This window comes from Zonotrichia albicollis, chromosome 3 (genome assembly GCF_047830755.1).
Source record: "Zonotrichia albicollis isolate bZonAlb1 chromosome 3, bZonAlb1.hap1, whole genome shotgun sequence".
NCBI lineage: Eukaryota > Metazoa > Chordata > Aves > Passeriformes > Passerellidae > Zonotrichia > Zonotrichia albicollis.
The window spans coordinates 58,073,738-58,092,052 of NC_133821.1; the positions used below are offsets into that span (position 1 = coordinate 58,073,738).

Genomic DNA, 18,315 nt, shown 5'->3' on the forward strand with positions numbered 1-18,315 from the left:
AGTATATTAAAAGCTTGGAAGTAAAAGAAAAATTTTACTCTATGGTGCAAACAAACCCCCAAAGAATTTCTTTTCCATGTGTATCTAGTGCATATATGTGCACCTAAAATGTGTGCATGGGCATACATATATCTCAGAATCTATTAAGAATCAAGGAAGAGGTTTTACAAGGAATATAGCAAAGATTCTTTTGAGGTAACTTCCTGATTTAAGGAATATATTTCTTCATATCCTGTGTTTTGTTCAGGACTTTCTAAGATAAAAAACATTTTGATGTTAATAATGTTTGTCCAAATTGTTAAAGTTTTCTTTAATGTCTTAGGCATTTTTGCTGACACATATCTTAGCTTTCTCTTCCTGTTCTTGGAACTTCTCTTGGAAATTCTAAGTTAGCTGAGATGATGAGGAGAAGCAAAGTAATTATTTTTTGAATATGACTTTTTAGGATTTTTTTCCAATATTAAAAGGTTTTGCTTCCCAAGCTCAGATAGGTCAATTTAAGTCTTTTTGTCAATCCAATTGGACTTCTTGGAAGAGGGCTCAAATATTTATTCTCCACCTATTATTCTCCAAATTCCCTCATTACCTGCAGTGAGGGCTGCAGGTATCCTGTTGATGAATAGGTGCAGCTCTCTTTCAAGACCACAGAAATAATATATGGACAGTCCTATCTTTATTACATCTATTACATCTCCAATGTTTGTGTGCTACGCAGACAGCATTGATGCAGTTCATTCCTATGGCATGTGAACAGTTCCAGTTTAGGTTGGCAAGGATGATTTAACCAAATAACAGATGGAGTTGGGCAATAGAATCAATAAACAATGTAATGCAGGTGACCCTGAATCCCATTCCTGGGCCTTCTAGCAACATACCACAGTGTCTTGCAACTGTATTCATTCCCACTACCTCTGTGTTTCAAAAATTGAATCACCTACCCATATTAGTACACTTTACACTCCCAGTCTGCATTATTAATTAGGACTCTGGTATAGATTCTTCCTGTGTATTACTGCTGTATTTTATGGTTGGAATTATTCTTTAATTTGGTTATTTCAAATTGTCTTGTAGAGATCATCGTAGTTTTGAACAGGAAACCATAAACAGTCTTAGCAAATAAACCATCCCACGCTATATGCAGAGATCCTTCCTAGAATTTGTAATTATTACTTTTTCACTGAAACACAAAAAGCTACCTCTGAAACAAAATCTTGCTTAAACCTCTAGGATTTGCTTTTAACTCCTCTTCATGATGGTCTTCCATGAGTTTCTGATACCAGGAAGCAGCACAGGGGCAGCCTAAAAAAAAACAATGTCAAGATTTGAATGCTGATGTAGCTAGATAAGCATGATAGATTCAATTTAAGGGCCCTCATGCAATGTCTAATAAACTCTCTATACCACATTTCACAGGGTAATGGCTTTGTCATCAAACCAATGAAAAACTGCCTGCTCTGTGTTTCTACGGTGACTATGGAAGATAACCTGCCTAGGGATACTATCTTACTGGGAGATGATAAGGGTTATGTTTATCTGCTTACTATCACCACTGATGACTTCATAATGAAGCAAACTAAAGGTGGAAAAGTATCACAATTTAAAGTCATGGATGCTGAATCTTTTGACATGTAAGTTGCTTATGATAAAATGTTGTTAGTCTTGCATTATGTTTTGTTTTTAATTTGGAATTTGTTTGCCCTAAGTGAAGGGTTAGCTTCTGTTTCTAAATTAAGCCCATGTAAGTAAAGAAAATAATTTTTCAAACTGCAGGAAGTATGATTTGCTTGTTGTTGCATGAAAGAAGTGCCATCATTTTCAGTAGAAGATTTTATAAGAGATCTTACAGCTGAGAGGATGCAGAATACAATTCAAGGGGAGAATTCACAATTGCTGTTATCCTGTTTGGCAAAGGAACAGCTTTATTGTGCCCGATGAGATGGAAGCGTGATTGTGATTGGAAAAGAGCATGGTTCAACCCCGACCTTCTCCCTGCTTGCTTTTGAGTTGGAAGAGTGGTTCTGTGTCTGCCCTGAATATTAGCTGTTAGCACTGGTTGTGTGTATAATCTCCTTGGCAAAACCCCTGTCCACCTACAGACACATCACAGTAGTTGCTGCTGCAGCCTAATGGCTTCTCCATTTATATCCCTAGGCCTAGACGCAAGCTGCATGATGACTGGGTCGGGAAGGTTAAGTATTTTCCTGCCCTAAAACGTTTTGGATCCTGCTCCACAGACGGTATTAATTCATTTGTTTTAGATGACATAAAGCGACTAGAGGACCACTTGTAAGTATCTGACATCCTCTAGAAAACCATAGATCTTCTCCTTTATAACTGCTGGAGATCAGTGCCTCGTGAGATGTCATCTTGTTATATTGAATCTGCCTTTTCTATTAGCATTGCTAGAAAAACCAAAAATACAGTTGTTTAAATGCTTGGATATTTTTTGTGCTAGTTTTGATGTAGGAGAGGACTGTCCATATATGTTCAGTACTCAGAACCCTTAAAATATGTTGACAGTGTTTTCTCCTCAGCAAGCAAATTTTAGTCAGAAAAATGATTGGTTTCTTGCACATATATCATGTATCCATTCGTTTAAAATTTATACCCAGTCAAAAATAAACCCTACTAAATTTCATTTACAGTTTTATTTTCACAAGTTTGAGTTATACAAGATTAAACCAAGAACACAATTTATTCTAAGGGCTGTGAAGTGGTTCTACTATGCAGCTCAAAGAGGTTATCGTCTCCTTATTTGGGCCAAGTCCAAATTCATATGGCTCATCAGTGCTATTAGCTGATTTAACTGATTCCAAGCCTAATTAGTCTGTGAGTTTAGAGAATTTCATAGAACAACTAAATAATACAAATTCAGTTTGTTGTAAGAAGGACCTATAAATAATATATAAATAGAACTTTTCATTCAAATGTTTCAAAAGATTGTAAATATTAGATCAGCTTCTCAGTTCCTCTGTGAGGTACATCCAGAGAGATTAATAGATTTTTTAAGGCTAGTAGCCACAGTTATTATAATCTGGTTTATTTCTTGTATAACACATGCCATAAATAATCTTGTTTTTATTCTTGAATGAATACAGTAACTTTGGGTTTTATGAGTATTGCATGTCTGTTGAGGATGGGGAAATGAACTATGAAACACTTTTAGATTGTCCAAGGTCACATACTGTGTCAGTTGAAAAGCTGAGAATTAGTTAGAGAGAAAGAATAGAATTAGTTAGAGAGAAAGAAAAGCAAGTCTGCAGAGCGAAAAGTCTAGTCAAAAGAGTATATGCTACCATCATGTACTTCAAAACAGAACATAAACTGCAACTATATTGGTAGTTCTTTTTCATTTCACACTGGCTATAGTTGCATCTCAAAATGCAATAAATACATATCTCTAAGCAGTTTCTCACAGTAGATAGCTGACATTATATTTAGACAACTGAAAAATTACACAGCTGTTAAAATGAAATAATAGTCCTAAAAGTATCTATAGATCAAATCACTTGGAAATGTCCATTTATTAACTAGCTAGTTTAGAAACGTGATTTACTGGTTCTAAGAAAAGAAATTTCCCCAATTAACTTTGTAGCAAGGAATTCTTTTATACTCCCAGGAAGGATGCAATGCATCTTCTCTCTTATAGGACTTAAGTTTCTTGACAATAATGGCTGATGAGCAGCTACAATATCTTCTTGTAACGTATCTAAAAAAGAGAGGTATGGAGATATCAACAAGGTGCTTCTATTGCAAGGCCATGGCTTGAGCAGGACTTCACAGTGCCAGAATCCCTTTTTCCTATTGATCTTGAAATAGTATCAAGACTGTCCATTAAAAAGCTTTATAGAAGTATAAAAAGTGAAAAATCCTTAGGAAATCTGTTAGTCATACATTTAAATAAATTAATTGTTATTTTGTCCTGTCAAGAGAATTAAGACTTCTCTGTTAGAGTTCTGGAAAGAAATATTTTCTCCCTCTAAATAATAGGAAGCAAACAGCCTTTTATTTACGCTTGCCTAGAAATAACAAGTTCTTTCATTAATTCCTCAAAGTTTCCAGAGTCTTTTGTCAGATTTACTGCCATCCCCATTTATGGTTTTCAATATCAATGACTGCTTTAGTCTAGAGTAGATGAACTAATACTTGTCTGAATTTCAAAGGAAAAAGTTTAAAGTATTCTCATTTAGTTCTGTACAGCCTATTTACAGTGGCAGTCATTGTTTCCTGGAAATGGCAGGTGTTAACCCTGCTATAGCTACATCCAGAATCAATAAAATATTCACTCATTAGTAGCAATGGATGAAGCTTGGAGAGACAAGCAGAAGTTGCTCAAAGGATAAGTTTAGAATCAGTCAAGTTCAGTGTGTGTTGGCTGTTTGAATTCCCATGATTTAGCAGTGAATGTAGCAGAATAACATTTGAGCTTCAGATACTCATGATCTCTTCATGTTGACATGCAACACAAAATAGATCATGTAAGGACTATTCATTGTACAGTACATTATAGAGAAGCAAGAGAAAAGTAACTGCACTTACTTAATGTAACATTGAGATCACAATAGACCTCCATGTCTGAAACAAGCAAACACAATTTCTTTGGTAGTTTTTCTCAGTGATAAACTGCTTTAAGCACACAAGCTTGTGTGCAGCCTCCTTTGGCAACAGCTGTCATTTTAGGAGTCTGTTTGGAGTTTGCCTGTTAAAAAATTCAGGTGTGCAGATCAAATATTTATTTCTTTAATGGACAGTGTACTCTGTTCCCGTTTTGTTGATGCCACTATCACTCTAAGTCTCTAATGTAAATCAATTTGCTTTTAACATGAGATTGCATACATTATGCAAACAGCTATTTTGTATAAAACAGAAAAATAAGGCAGAATGACTATAGACTGTATTTTCCAATTATTTCTTACATGACTGTTTTATTAATGATTGCAGACCTGTAAAGGAATTTTCTGTCCCGAAAGGAGTAAATGCCTTCACATACTGTGGAAAGGCAAAAGTCATTGTCACTGGAGGTAAGTATTGGGTCTCTTCCAAGAGATTGTTCTTGGGAAAAAATTGTAAATTTTTTTATTCACATTAAATAACATCAAATAAAGCTGAGTTAGCATCTTCAGAATTTCAGCAATGGCTTCTGCCTACAATTAGAGGAAACAGAGGCCTTGCTTTTGATTTCTCTCAGCCCTTGTCTGAAGATATATACTTTCTAACAGGAATGTGTCAAGGGCTCCATCTGGGTTTGATTAAAGTATCATTTATGTAATAAATCAGAAGAAACAGTATGTTCAACTACTGCAAGGTATGTTTCCAAGTCACCGTGGCCTCAACCAGGTTATGGACATTATTCCTTGCAGTATCGGCAGAGCTCCCACCCTATTACTCTTCTGCCATCCTTTCATATCTTAAGCAGTCACATTGGCCCATCTTAATACTTTCCACTGGTCTCTCTGGTCATGTTTCCCCAGAGTGTTAGTTCTTTCTCCCAAAGCAGACTGCGGAAATGGCACTCTTACATCCACTTCTTCCCTGTTAGCCAATAATTTTATGGGCCTGTCTACTGCTGTGGTCATGTTTGATGCTGCAGAAGTGCTGCTGGAGTATGGCAGCAACCTTGTTTATAAAGTCTGTCTGATAGGGTGGTGCCCTTGAGTGACATTGATGCTGCTTTTCTTCAAGTCTTTATTGTTAAAACTTTGTTAAAAATTGCAATAGCAAACGTAATAATTCTTACATCTATGTATAAAAAAAAAATTAAAAATGGCCAAGACTCTGCTGTCCAGCCTTGATAATATATATAGCAGTATATGGGACAAAACGCACTTCATGTTGAATTGTAACCGTTTACCAAGAGGAAAACTGTGAAAGATATCAAAATAAATATCAGACATCTTGTGTGTATTTTCTACACACAAGATTTAAAGGAAAAGCTGTAGAAGAGTTATTAGTGAAAATTTTGAAGTTTAGACCTGGAGGAGATACTGTTTACACTAATTACCTTGTTGCAAAAAAAAAAAAATAGTCTGAAGAAATTTATTGATGACATAAAGTAGGGATGTCCTATTCAACAAAATGTGGTCACTATTTTCAACAGGTACAAGAGGAGGATTTTGCTGTAATAATAAAACCAGGGTAAAGTGTCTGAATAGGAAAGAATGTCACAGTAACTAGAAAAAATTTATTTTACACACTGAAAATTCTTCTTCCAGAAATAGCAGAATAGAAAAATCTGGATAAACTTTATAGGAAAATTATAACAGCTGCGTTAGGCCGGACCAAAGATCTGCCTAATGCACTCAGCCCACCTAGTCAGTGACCAGCAGTAAACACTTGAGGCACAGAAAAGAAATAGAACAATCATGCAGCATGACTTGCCCTAGGTGCATGTGCTGGTTCTGTCTTGCTGATATGAACCACATTTGAGAAAGATTAGTTGAATACAGAAAAGTATATAGAATATAGAAAAAAAGGTGTGGGAAAGGACCCATAACAATCATCAGGTCCAACTCTTATATGAATGGCCCATAAAGTGATTGAACTCACAATCTTGGTGTTTATAGCAGCAGGCTCTAACCAACTGACCTAAGTTCTAACTGCACCATTGTGCAGAGATTTAAAAAGTCTATTTTCTATAACTTAGAAAAAGTACAGTTAACAAGGAATGCCACTGATGTCTATTAGAGCAAAAATTAGAGTGATGATATTCAGGAAGAGTCTTCTGAATAGTGGCAGTTGCAGAAAAATATTCTCAGTTTTAAAAGGAGCTTGGATTTTTTAAAAAGTTAGATTGCATACTTGTTTGTGATGGTTGGAGGACAGACTTAGAATGCAGATGCTCCTATCCCATCTAAACAGATCCCTAATCAGGATATTTTAGAAGCAGGTGAGTTTTCTCAGCACTGAATTCTAATTTGTTTTGACTTTGACTGCACAAAAGTACTGAAAGTACTGGAGTTGGAATCCTGTCTTGCTTGTTCACCCACCATACTTCATCTTGTAATTAAAGGGCATCCTCCTGCCTCTCACCCTCATTCCCAAAGGTTAGCCCTGCTGCTCCCCTTGAACAGGAAAGGAAATTATTCCTGAGCTGTATTACTAAGAGTCCCAGAGCACAGTGGGAATGCCTGTCCAAAAGCAAAGACAGGGTAGGGTCATCTCTTTCAATTTCACAGTGAAGTTAGATCAGTCAGGGCCTACTGTGAAGCTGCACCCAGAATTTAGAATAATGCTACAGGTCTTAAGAGACCCTTCTACTAAAGCCTTCTAAAGCTGAGCTTTGGAGTTCTGTGCTCTGTTAGTAGAATACACTGCTCCCAGTGGCACAGCATACCATCGGGCTGGAGCACACTGTGTTTGCCTCTGTATCTTAAAAGTCATCTCACTCTTTACTAATTGAGAAACACACAATGATGATCCAATTAATGACAGATTTAAATTATTTAAAATGAACATAAGCTAGTCCTGTTAATTACGGAGTCTGCAGTTTTACCTATAATATACCCTAAAAATGAGAGACCATAACAGGTAAATAACTCAGGAATCATAATATATAGATTTCTTGGTGACATGTTCAAACATTTGTAAAAGCTATGTTTATTTGTCTCATTTGGCAATTAACATAAAAGAAAAATCCAGCCTTTGATTGCAGGCTAGCTTCTAAAGTATTCAGCAGGGGTAAATCTGCTCAGCATTTTAGTAAGCTCTTCTTAATGTTATTTAGGCAGGTGTTTATAGCACAAATGGAATATTACATTCTGTGATGAATATCACTGTGACTATTTAAAAAGTCATATTTTAACACATTCTTCCATCATTTATTTGTATTTGATTGTGCTCATGAGTTTGTCAGTACTGTGACACAACCTAATTTTGTCTTCTAGATATTTGAAATATATAAAAATGAATAAGATATAAACAATCCTGGTACTGAGTTTGCTTTTCGTGCTTAAGGCTAGATTTCAATCAGTAAAATGATAAAAGCGTGATAGCAGCCTAAAATATGGAGCCCAGAGAAGTTTAAAATAATTTCTCTGTGTGGCATTTTCCATTAATATTACACTGAATGGTAAGTTTATATGGTTTTCTTTTTATTCTGTCTTAATTTCAATTCCAGCTATGTCTTAATCATCACTTCAGGGAATGACTGCAGTTAAAATCAAATCAGGAATGCATATAAAAGCAGGAGATGATCAGTTTTAAATGATACATCAACTTCTAACTCTATTAGTTCTTCAAGTTGGGCTGTTTTCCTGCGAGCAATGAACCAGAAGAAAAACTATTAGTAATTTCTAAATCTAACAATAACAGATTAGGACTGATAAAAGGAGCTACTCTGTGCTTGTTCAGTTTCCTTTGTGAGTTCCAGGAACAAGGGAAGCACATTTTCAGGAATTCCCAGGAATCCCAGTGATAGAAATCACCAGAAGTCCTCTAGAATTAGCTGTCAGAAGCGTAGCAAACTCTTTTCTATGATGCCATCTAAATTTAAGAAGAGCATACAAAGACGGACAAGGAAGCACAAAGAAAAAAAACTAAAACAGACATTTGTCAGTATGACAAACTAGTTCCCCAGGTGTCTGACTGTTCTGAAGAGGTTTTGCAGACATTATAAGGCAAGATAATTCATAAGACATATTTGAAGGAAAGACAAGTTCTTTTAAAGAGTAAGGAGTTTTCTGTGTGGGCGTAGCAGCCTAGAAAGAAATCAGGAGGTATATTTTTTTTACTGTCTTTTGAGGATGCCAGGCTAAGCCTAGTATTTCTCCATGCAAATGTATTATTGTTCTCAAGTGGGTTTCAACACCACTGGAAGGCAGACATCTCAGCAGGCTTGTAATACCACACAAATTGCAAAACTGTGTCAGCAAGAGAGACAGACAAAGCTTTGCATTTTCAAAGAAAGTATTTGAGTCCATAACATCTAGCTAGAATAGAGCTTTGGTTGTAGAATCTAACTTCCCCAAAAAAAACCCTAAACATCTGGTTTTATAATTGTTTATCGTGAAAAGGACCATACTGAATCTGTTTTGATTCAAATCACTGATTTCACAAAATCTTTTAAAATTGCTGTTGAATAGATCATCTTCTTCAAGCTTTTCTTGAATGTGCTTGGTACCCAGACTTTCTGTGTCAGGATTCTGAATCCTGGAGGCATATTTGGAGCATGGGGAGGGGAAATGTTCCAGGGTAGCAGTGAATCTTAGGGCCAATCTGGCATTAGTCCAGAAAGAGAGCAGAGAGCACATCAACTATAATAAAATCTTCCATTATCTCCATATCAGTAAAATGAATCCACTATTTTTACATAAAAAGCAAACAGTATTTTTTAGTGTAGGGAAGGGTTTTCTTCCCAAATGTCGCTTATCTTCCTGTTAATATCTGAAGTAAATTACATGTATTAGTGATTCTACTCTTTTAAGAAACTCTGCCAGAATTAAAGGGAACTATCTTCCTCTTCAATCACTGCTGTCACTTCAGGAATATAAAGAACAGAGCTGTTAGGATGACTGAGAAAGGTTCTGTTCCTCAAAAGTGCAGTCAGCAGGTAGTCAAGTTGATCAGATATTGTCAACAGCTTCTTCTCAGTTCTCCATTGTCTTAAGACATGACAGTTCCTATCTGGGGCTGGTAAGGGGTGTATTGTTGAAGCAATGTCTGTTCCCTCTGATATTAAAACCAATCTCACCAGTCTCACTGGAGGCTTCTGTCAACTGTATTTCATGTACTTCTTCATGGGAGGTCTGAAAACTGAGTTTTACTCCCATGGACTTGTATCACCCTAAACCCTGACCTGGTCACAAGGGTTCTGCTGGTTTGCAGGACATGTCTGGGACAGCCTGACACAAGAGTTTGAAAGAAGTGAGCAGGGATGTTGGCCACATTCTGAAGTTTCCCCATCCAAAAGGACTTCATAAACCATTTGTGCAGTTATAACCTATTTAGGCTACTTCCTGCCATGCTTACAGCAAATACAGATTGCCTAGGGTAGTTTTGCCTAAAAAAGAATTACTTATCCTTGAAGTTGCGAGACAGTCAGGTACCTACTCCTGGCCTTCCTTTCCTTTGCAGAAGTTGTCCCTCCATTGTGCTGGTACAGCTGTTTGCATAGTTGAATTCTCAGTCACACTTGTGAAATGAGCTGGCATAAATCAAAATGGCTTTCTGTTGTAGCTATTTTAAGAGTAGATCATTCCTTCAGTGAGCCTCTCTCATTTACAAAGAAGCCACATAAACAGCAGAATCAATTTAACTGAGAGAACAATATTGTTGAATGGAGGAGAAGGGAGATGAGGTGCCCCTAAACAAATCACATCTTGCTGCATTAAGAAGGGAAGGAATAGATTTCTGTAGAGAGAAATTGAGGGACTGACTAATGACAGTAGGTTGAACAAGCTTAAGGAAGATTATTAACATAATTGAGCTGAGCGCTTAACATAATTGAGCTGGTTCTCTTGGGACATATACTTCCTAGTCTATGGGTTTTTTTGCTTTTTGCTCTTCAATTTCAGCTGAGAGAAAAGTGGAACTCAAGCAGAAGTTTAGACAAAATGTGGCTGTTTAATTTATTGTGTGTCAAAATAAACTATTCAGCTAGATGCATACAATTCATACAATTGCAATATTTGGCAGGAATTGAAAGTTAAAATACATTTTCAACATCCTTGTGTTTTGAAATATTTATGGAAACTATTAGAAAATAGTACCAAGCATTCACCTATAACACAATCAAAGATTATTCCTTAAATTGTAGGCAAATTCAAGATCTGAACACACAAATAAGTCTTAAATACCTAATTCTTGTTTACTTTACTACAAACTCAATCATCAGCGGTCACTTTTTTCTGTCTGCCCTCAAATTTCATGCCCACTTCTTTCTGGATGTTCACCTTCATTCATAAAGGAAATTATTCCTTTTTGTCCTGTTGTATTTTTGTTAAAGTAGTCTGCTCCTCTGGGACTAGTCCACATAGTCTCATTCACTGTCCCTGCCATTCCTTTAGCAAAATAAAATGGCATTGAAAAGCCAATCAGTTGTGCATTTTTAATATGTGTTTGTGGTTAAGCAGTGAAACATCAGCTGCAATCCAGCCCTTAGAATGAAAAATTCACATCCTTATGTGGGAGTAGTCTACCCAACTGAAAGGATGGACTTATGAACACTAAGCTTTCTCAATTACAAATCTTATTTTTAATACAAGTTACTATTCAGTCTTTCTGACTATATATTAATTTATTTTCTTTCAGGTAATGACAGAATCCTTCGTTTGTGGAATCCTGTTGTTAATTTTAGTCCTACAGGGAAGCTATTTGGACACAAACATGGTATTGTGGAAATTGTGACAAATGAGAAAGATCAACATGTCATCAGCCTCTCCTGTGCAAAGGTAAAACACTTTTCTGAACCTCAAGGAAGCAGGGCTGGAAGAAGGATCCAGAGAAGGCCTGTCAGCCTAACCTCAGTGCCCCACAAAGTTATGAAACAGAAGATCTGGAGCAATCACACATATACAGGAGAGCAAAGGGATTAGGCCCAGCCAGCACAGGTTTAGGAAAGGCACATCCTCCCTGACTAACCTGGTCTCCATTTATGAGCAGGTGACCCACCTGAGGGTAAGGCTGTGGTTGTTGTCTGCCTGGACTTCAGCAAAGTCTTTGGGACTGTCTCCCATGGCATTCTCCTGGAAAAGCTGTCAGCCTACAGCTTGCACAGTGCACCTTTGCTGCGTTAAGAACTGGTTGTATGGCCAGGCCCAGAGAGTGGTGGTGAACAGTGCCACATCCCGTTGGGGACCAGTCTCTAGAGGTGACCCCAGGGTTTAGTGTTGGGTCTAGACCTGTTCAATATCCCTATTGATGGTCAGGATGAGGGCACCAAGTGCACCCTTAGTAAATTCACAGACATCACCAAGTCGGGGGAGCGTTGATCTGCTGGAGGGGAGGAGGGCTCTGCAGAGGGGTCTGAAGAGGCTGGATTATGGACCAAGGCCAGCAGTATGAGGTTCAATAAGACCAAGTGTCAGGTCCTGCACTTCAGTCACAACAAACCCAGGCGGCATTACATGCTTGGGAAAGAGTGGCTGAAAACTGCCCAGCACAAAAGGACCTGGGGTTACTGGTCAACAGTGGCTGAACTCGAGCTGGGAATGTGCTGACGTGGCCAAGAAGGCCAGTGGCATCCTGACATGGATCAGCAAGACTAGGGTAGTGATTGTCCCCCTGTACTCAGCACTGGTGAGGCCACACCTCAAATCCTGTGTTCAGTGTTGGGCCCCTCACTTTAGGAAGGGCATTGAGGTGTTGGAGCATGTCCAGAGAAGGGCAGTGGTGCTGGTGAAGGGTCTGGAGTGCAAGTCCTATGAGGAGCAGCTGAGAGTGCTGGGGGCGTTTAGCCTGGAATAAAAAGGAGGCTGAGGGGAAACCTTATCACTCTCTACTGGTGCCTGAAAGGATGCTGTAGTCAGGTGGGGATCAGTCAGCCTCTTCTTCCAGGCAACTAGAAATAGGACAAGGGGAAGTGGCCTTACACTGTGCCAGGGGAGGTTTAGGTTTAATATCAGGAAGAATTATCCACAGAAAGGGTTGGTAAACATTGGAATGGGTTGCCCCAGGAGGTGGTGGAATCACCATCACTGGAAGTGGTAAGAAACAACTGGACATGTCACTTAATGCCACGATCTGATTGACAAGGCAGTGCTTGCTCAGAGGCTGGACTTGGTGATCTTGGAGGTCTTTCCAACCTAAATGACTCTGTGAAATCAATGTTATAAATTGAAGTAGGAATCTGGTTTTGAGTAAGTACTTCTGATAGTAATTAGTTATCACTTTATTTATTTTAATAAAAAGGCTTAGCTTAAAATTTCCAAAATATTTTATGTTGAGAAACAAGACTAGAGTGCTATTTGACATATTATCTTCACAAATGTGACAAAAGAATGCTTACAATAGTAGATATTAATTCTGATAATTTCTGTATTACTTTAGCAACTGGCAGATTTAAAACAGAACCTGTAATTAAGTGCTTCATTCAGTAGTGATCACCTGCAAAAATTTCCTACAGTTCTTTTGCACTTCTCTCTTCCTCCCAGCCTCCTAAATCCATAGGTGGTGTTTTTCTGGTGACTCTATATATCATGTTCAACTATTGATCTCTTTCTAACCAGTGTCTTTTACAAGGCTTACTGTTCCAAAGCAATGACCATAAACAGGAATGCTAATAAAATCAATAATAGCACTTGTTCCACCAAATATTGCAAGACTCTACTGGTAAGAGATGGGTATACGAGAAGTGATTGGTGGAATCCTTGTGTTGGTTATTTATATGATTTGTCAAAATGAGACTTGTCAGGAGATAATAAAAACTGTATGTGCAAACATAAGAGAGAAGTCCCTGAAGGAGTAGTTTTGAATGGCTATAGAACTCTTTCAATGTGGTCCAATGAAATATTTTCGATATTTAACACTATTCAATATCCTTATTAAAATCTACAAGGATGGAGTGGAGAGGATAGGTACTAAATTAACCAGTTATACCAGACTGGTTAAAGCTGCAGGCCTTGAGCAGTAGTAGAGTTTAGAATGGTCATTGAAATTGAAGGTATGATTATGGAAAATAGCTCCTATAAATCAATGAGGACCTAATGTAATTAGTCTGCTAAGGTATCCTTCTGTCTCAAAGGTTTCCAGATTTTTATTGAGTTATGTAAGAAATATTGCTGAACTATTTGTCCTGCCTGTGCCACTCCTCTCTATAATTGCTTACTATTGCTCATTGTGGTGACAGTAAATACCTCATTTTCACTTTTAAAATCTTATTCTTTAAAAACCCTGCTCATTTCTAAAATTAATACTAGCTGAAAATAAATTAACAAAATTTCCCATCTTCACATAATCCTGGAGCCATAACCCTTCCCCCTTCCTCATTTCTATATATCTATACTTGTCTGTTCTGTAGATACCTCTGTAGCTTTGCTACAGGAATACATTACTGTGAATTAAGGAGGGTTTAGGCAGATAGCCTCAAGTTATACATGTAGGAAAAATGAAGTAAGATGTGAGACATGACTTAAGAGGAATGAATGAGCATTAAGATACTTATGAAAAAGCACCTGAGAATAAAGCCCCTGGGGCAGTAAATGTACAAGATCTTCTGAGGGCCCTTCGGGGCTTTTCTATTATTCAATATGATGATTTATGAGAAAGCAAAATCTATTTTAAAAGTCTATAAGTATGTGGACATGTGATCCTAACTAAATATAGCTGAGTAGTGCCAATGACATCAGTAAGACCACTTGTAGCTGCAAATGAATATATGAAAGTTCGTTTTAATTAAAAGCCATGTGTGTTTAAATAGTGCAGTGAGTTATAAGGCTACAATTACACTTCTCAAAAAAAAAATTAAAAAGAAATAGACATAAATTCCTAGACTTTCAAGTGTCAGATAATTTGTGTGGTCATAGTGAAAACTATATCAAAAAAGAAAGAATCCCTCACAGAGGAGTCTATATATTGACTATCAAATAAAGTGCTTATCACCCTGTACCACAAACATGCACTCTAAAGAAGATATATGGTATACTAAATAGCAGAAGGAGGTCAGCTATAACAGAATTTCTTCCAGCCTGCTTAAGGGCACATTTGTGTTTCACAGAACCAGAAATTATATAAAGGTGTGCAGCTTGTCAGGGAACTTATAATGATACTTTAGAATTTAATTTGTTTCCACCTAAAAAACAAAGACCAGCTTGCTTTTTAATCTGCCTAGCATAAAAAATCAAAATAGTTTTCTATGTTTTGTTTCCATCTTTCCGTGACTGTCATACAGGAAGCAAAGGAGAAGCAAAATAAGGACAGTCGATATATCTTTACTGAAAATAAGTTAGAGACATGTCAATGATCTCATAGAAGCATTGAATCAAAACAAAATCTCTTTATATAGATTTTACAATAAATGTTTGACCAAATAACAGAACTAGAGGAAAAGCTTAGGAAAATTAAATTAACATTTTTTCAAAACATGCCCAAAATTGAATTTAACCTAAACCATATCCATATTAAAATAAAAGGGTTTTTATTGTGCCACTTTCAACTAAAGTTGCAAAATAAGGTGAAAAGTTGGGAGTAATTTTTTTAATTAAGATCTGCAGTTGTTATGTTTGTTACATAATTGTTACATTTGAAGATTCAGACTGATGTTAAACTTATTACTATTTTTCTTGAACTGTATTGAAAAGTTCCTTGTCATTGTACAGATACTTTTGTGCAATGTGAAATGTTCTCACAAAAATGTCTCTGCAGCCTGCATGCAACTGATTTATACTATGGAGTTCAGTGTAAGGGATCCACCTTGGCTTTGGTTTCAGATTTGTGCTGCAGCAATGCATTGCAATCTAAAGAAGTATTGGCTGAATTAAAGGCTCAAAACCTGCAGTGAACGATTTAAAGATACCACAAATCTTACAGATCTATTGCAAGAGTACTGGGGGATTTATTTAGTGTTAATAACCCTAGCTTCATACTATAGAACACAAATATATATATTGTGGTTTATACAAAGAAGTAAAAGTTAACTATTCTGAAACTGTGGTTTCACAGCACTAGTGAAAAAGATGGAGATCATAGGAAATTTGTATTATAGTGGAAGAGCTAGTTTAGAAGATTCTTAACTCTAACAGTCTGAACATACCAGAGCATGAAAAAGAGAGTAGATCCCAGGAGAAGGGAAGAGAGGCATCACTGTCTTAACTTTGTGAGGTAGATTCCAAAAGTACAGATCACTCAGCAGGCCTTGGCTCTGTGCAAGCCCAGCTCAGCAATGACAAAAATCTCTCTATATTATCAGCCTATGTTCTGCACAAATCCAAAACACAGCCCCATACCAGCCACTGGGAAGAAAATTAACTCTACCCCAGATCAGTTCTGCTTTTTTGAGCAGAACAAACATCTGAGCAGTGCTGTCTTCTTCTTGGAGGAGACTTCTTGATTTACTCTCTGGCGTTTTGGGAAATATGCAATACAGCTTTCTGGAAAGCGTTAAAGAAACCTCTGTGATATTTAATCTAACTGAAAACAAGTTGTCCTGAGTCAGTAATAACAAAAAAATTGCCACAACAATTAAGGAACTATTTTAGAATTTGAATTCAAACAATCGTTCTATTTAAGAAAATGAAGATTTCTTTAACTATTCCAGCACATAAGCATTTTGTTTGCTCCAAAATTATAAGGATTTCTTGATTTTTTGTTTGCTCCAAAATTATAAGGATTTCTTGATAGGACTAATTATTAGTAAAAAGTTGTCATGCAGCAATTAAAAATTTTCAAATTCTCCTGTGACAAAAATTCAATTTAGTTTTTTGGGTTTATAACATAAGAATTAGGCAGAGGCATTGAATTGTATATAATTTCTGTATGACTTTTAGTCATATGAATTAATATTTCCATAGCAGTGACATTGAGGAAGAGGGGAGGGCTGCGGCAAGAATTTTCATATTTCTGTGTTGCTGAACCTGCTTTGGAGTATAATATTCATGGAAACAAGTTTGTTCTGATCTTCCAGTTTGTGAATACCTTGGAGATAACAGTTTGCATAGGTACAGTTACAGCTGTAGTCCACAGGCATGTCATTTTCTTCAGCAGTTCAGTTACATGAATTTACAAGAAGATCTGAAATACTGATCTGTGTGTTTCTAATCATAGGAACATTCTCTGAATCTTGTGTTGAGATTTCCCACGATCACAATTGTATGTTAAATTATATACCACAGACCAACATGAGCTACATTCATTGCAATTATGCTTAGAGTGTGTCTGTCTTGACTTACATTTTGGTTGAAAATATTTCCAAAAAATAATTACTTTTAAATTTTTCTGAAGATATTAACTCATCCCTTGTGTCATTGTACCAAAATATGGACTCAGGCTTGCATATATACAAGGACTCTTTGCTAAATTGTCGTCATGTTATAGGCATAGATTAGATTATTGGCATAAAAATAAAAACATATGTATATGACTGTAAATGCAAATGTATATAACTCTTTGATTGGTATTATTATGAAGAAGCCACTAAAGCAATTTTCAAGAAACATTTTTTCTAAGATGACTGCCAAAGCCTATCTCTAGATTTATGCTTGTAATACCATTGATATTTATCATGTGGGATGTATAAAAAAAGGAAAGAGTGATTATTTTATACTGTTAGAACTATTTTGCACCTTTTCTTTGCAAAGTAAAATAATATGGCTTCTTCAAGCACTGAAGCAACATCTTTTTTATTGACAAAAAATGCTGGTAGAATACATTAAGTCCTTTAAAAAAGCCAGTTTTGGACTTGGAATTTCAGCTAAGCAGCGTCCTCAGATGCTTCAAGATACACTTGAAAGACAATGAATTATGACATCAGTTTGATGTTTCAAGCAGGCAAGGCAAGATTATCCGGTATAAAGGTACTTGATCCGCCACTAATGCATTTTTCTACACTACCAGTACTCTAAGTTAATAGAAATTGCTATAGTTGCTTGGGTTGTTTATTTCTTGTGGGGCCCAATAAACAGAACAATTGCTTTTACAGAGTATATGGTAACATGAGAACAGTCTGTGGGGTAAAGAAATAACGGAAAACTGACTTGATGCTTCAGCACAGATAGAAGAATATTGCATAGGAAATCTCTTCTGTGTTAATTGTTTTCTGCTCCTTCAGGTGACTCAGTCCTTCGTTGCCCCTGTCTCTCTATAGTTTGCCTATTCTTACTTTCATTCTGTATCAAGAAGCATTTATTACTTCATTTTTTTCATATTACAGAACTGATTGAATACATTCAGGAAGCATCAAGGGGGGAAAGAACACTTGTAGGCACAGGGGCTATTAAACCTGGAGATACGGCAGGAAGCTGTTCATTATCTGAAGGATGATCTTACACTCTGTGGACACAAGGAGCTAAGGCTAATGGCAGAGACCAGACCTGACCAGCTATTCCAGACTGACAAGAGTTATTCCAAGTGGAATAGCACCTGTACTGAAAGGCTGTGAAGCAGTGACAGCCACTCTCTCTCAGTGCAGAGTGGGGATTCACAACTTGAACAGTGGAGGCTACAACTTCATGTCCTGCCTACTTGAGTTGTCAGTGGAAGTCAGAAAGCCAAAATTTACTTCACCAGGTGTCTCATTGACATTGTCTCTCAATATCTCCAGTGATGGGTTTGGTTGAATTAGACCACCTGAGTGAGTCAGAACAACATTTCAGCCTCCAGACTTCAATTCATTAAAAGTTTTGTTTGATGATCAATAGGGCTAATATAAGGACTATATTCCCAGTC

General features: G+C 36.9%; 1 protein-coding gene across 10 annotated transcripts in view; it reads left to right on the plus strand.

Annotated features, from left to right (window-relative positions):
• The window catches only part of WDR64 (WD repeat domain 64), a 73,716-nt gene that overhangs the window by 17,835 nt on the left and 37,566 nt on the right, over positions 1-18,315 (plus strand). For all 10 annotated transcript variants that reach the window (XR_012579583.1, XR_012579584.1, XM_074537554.1 and 7 more), the window contains exons 9-12: positions 1,414-1,628; positions 2,152-2,286; positions 4,942-5,021; positions 11,248-11,387. Coding sequence is in view for 8 of the 10 variants with exons in the window: in XM_074537554.1 (XP_074393655.1) it covers positions 1,414-1,628; positions 2,152-2,286; positions 4,942-5,021; positions 11,248-11,387 (570 nt within the window). In the remaining 2 variants the exon portion in view is untranslated. The remainder of the gene's footprint in view (positions 1-1,413; positions 1,629-2,151; positions 2,287-4,941; positions 5,022-11,247; positions 11,388-18,315) is intronic.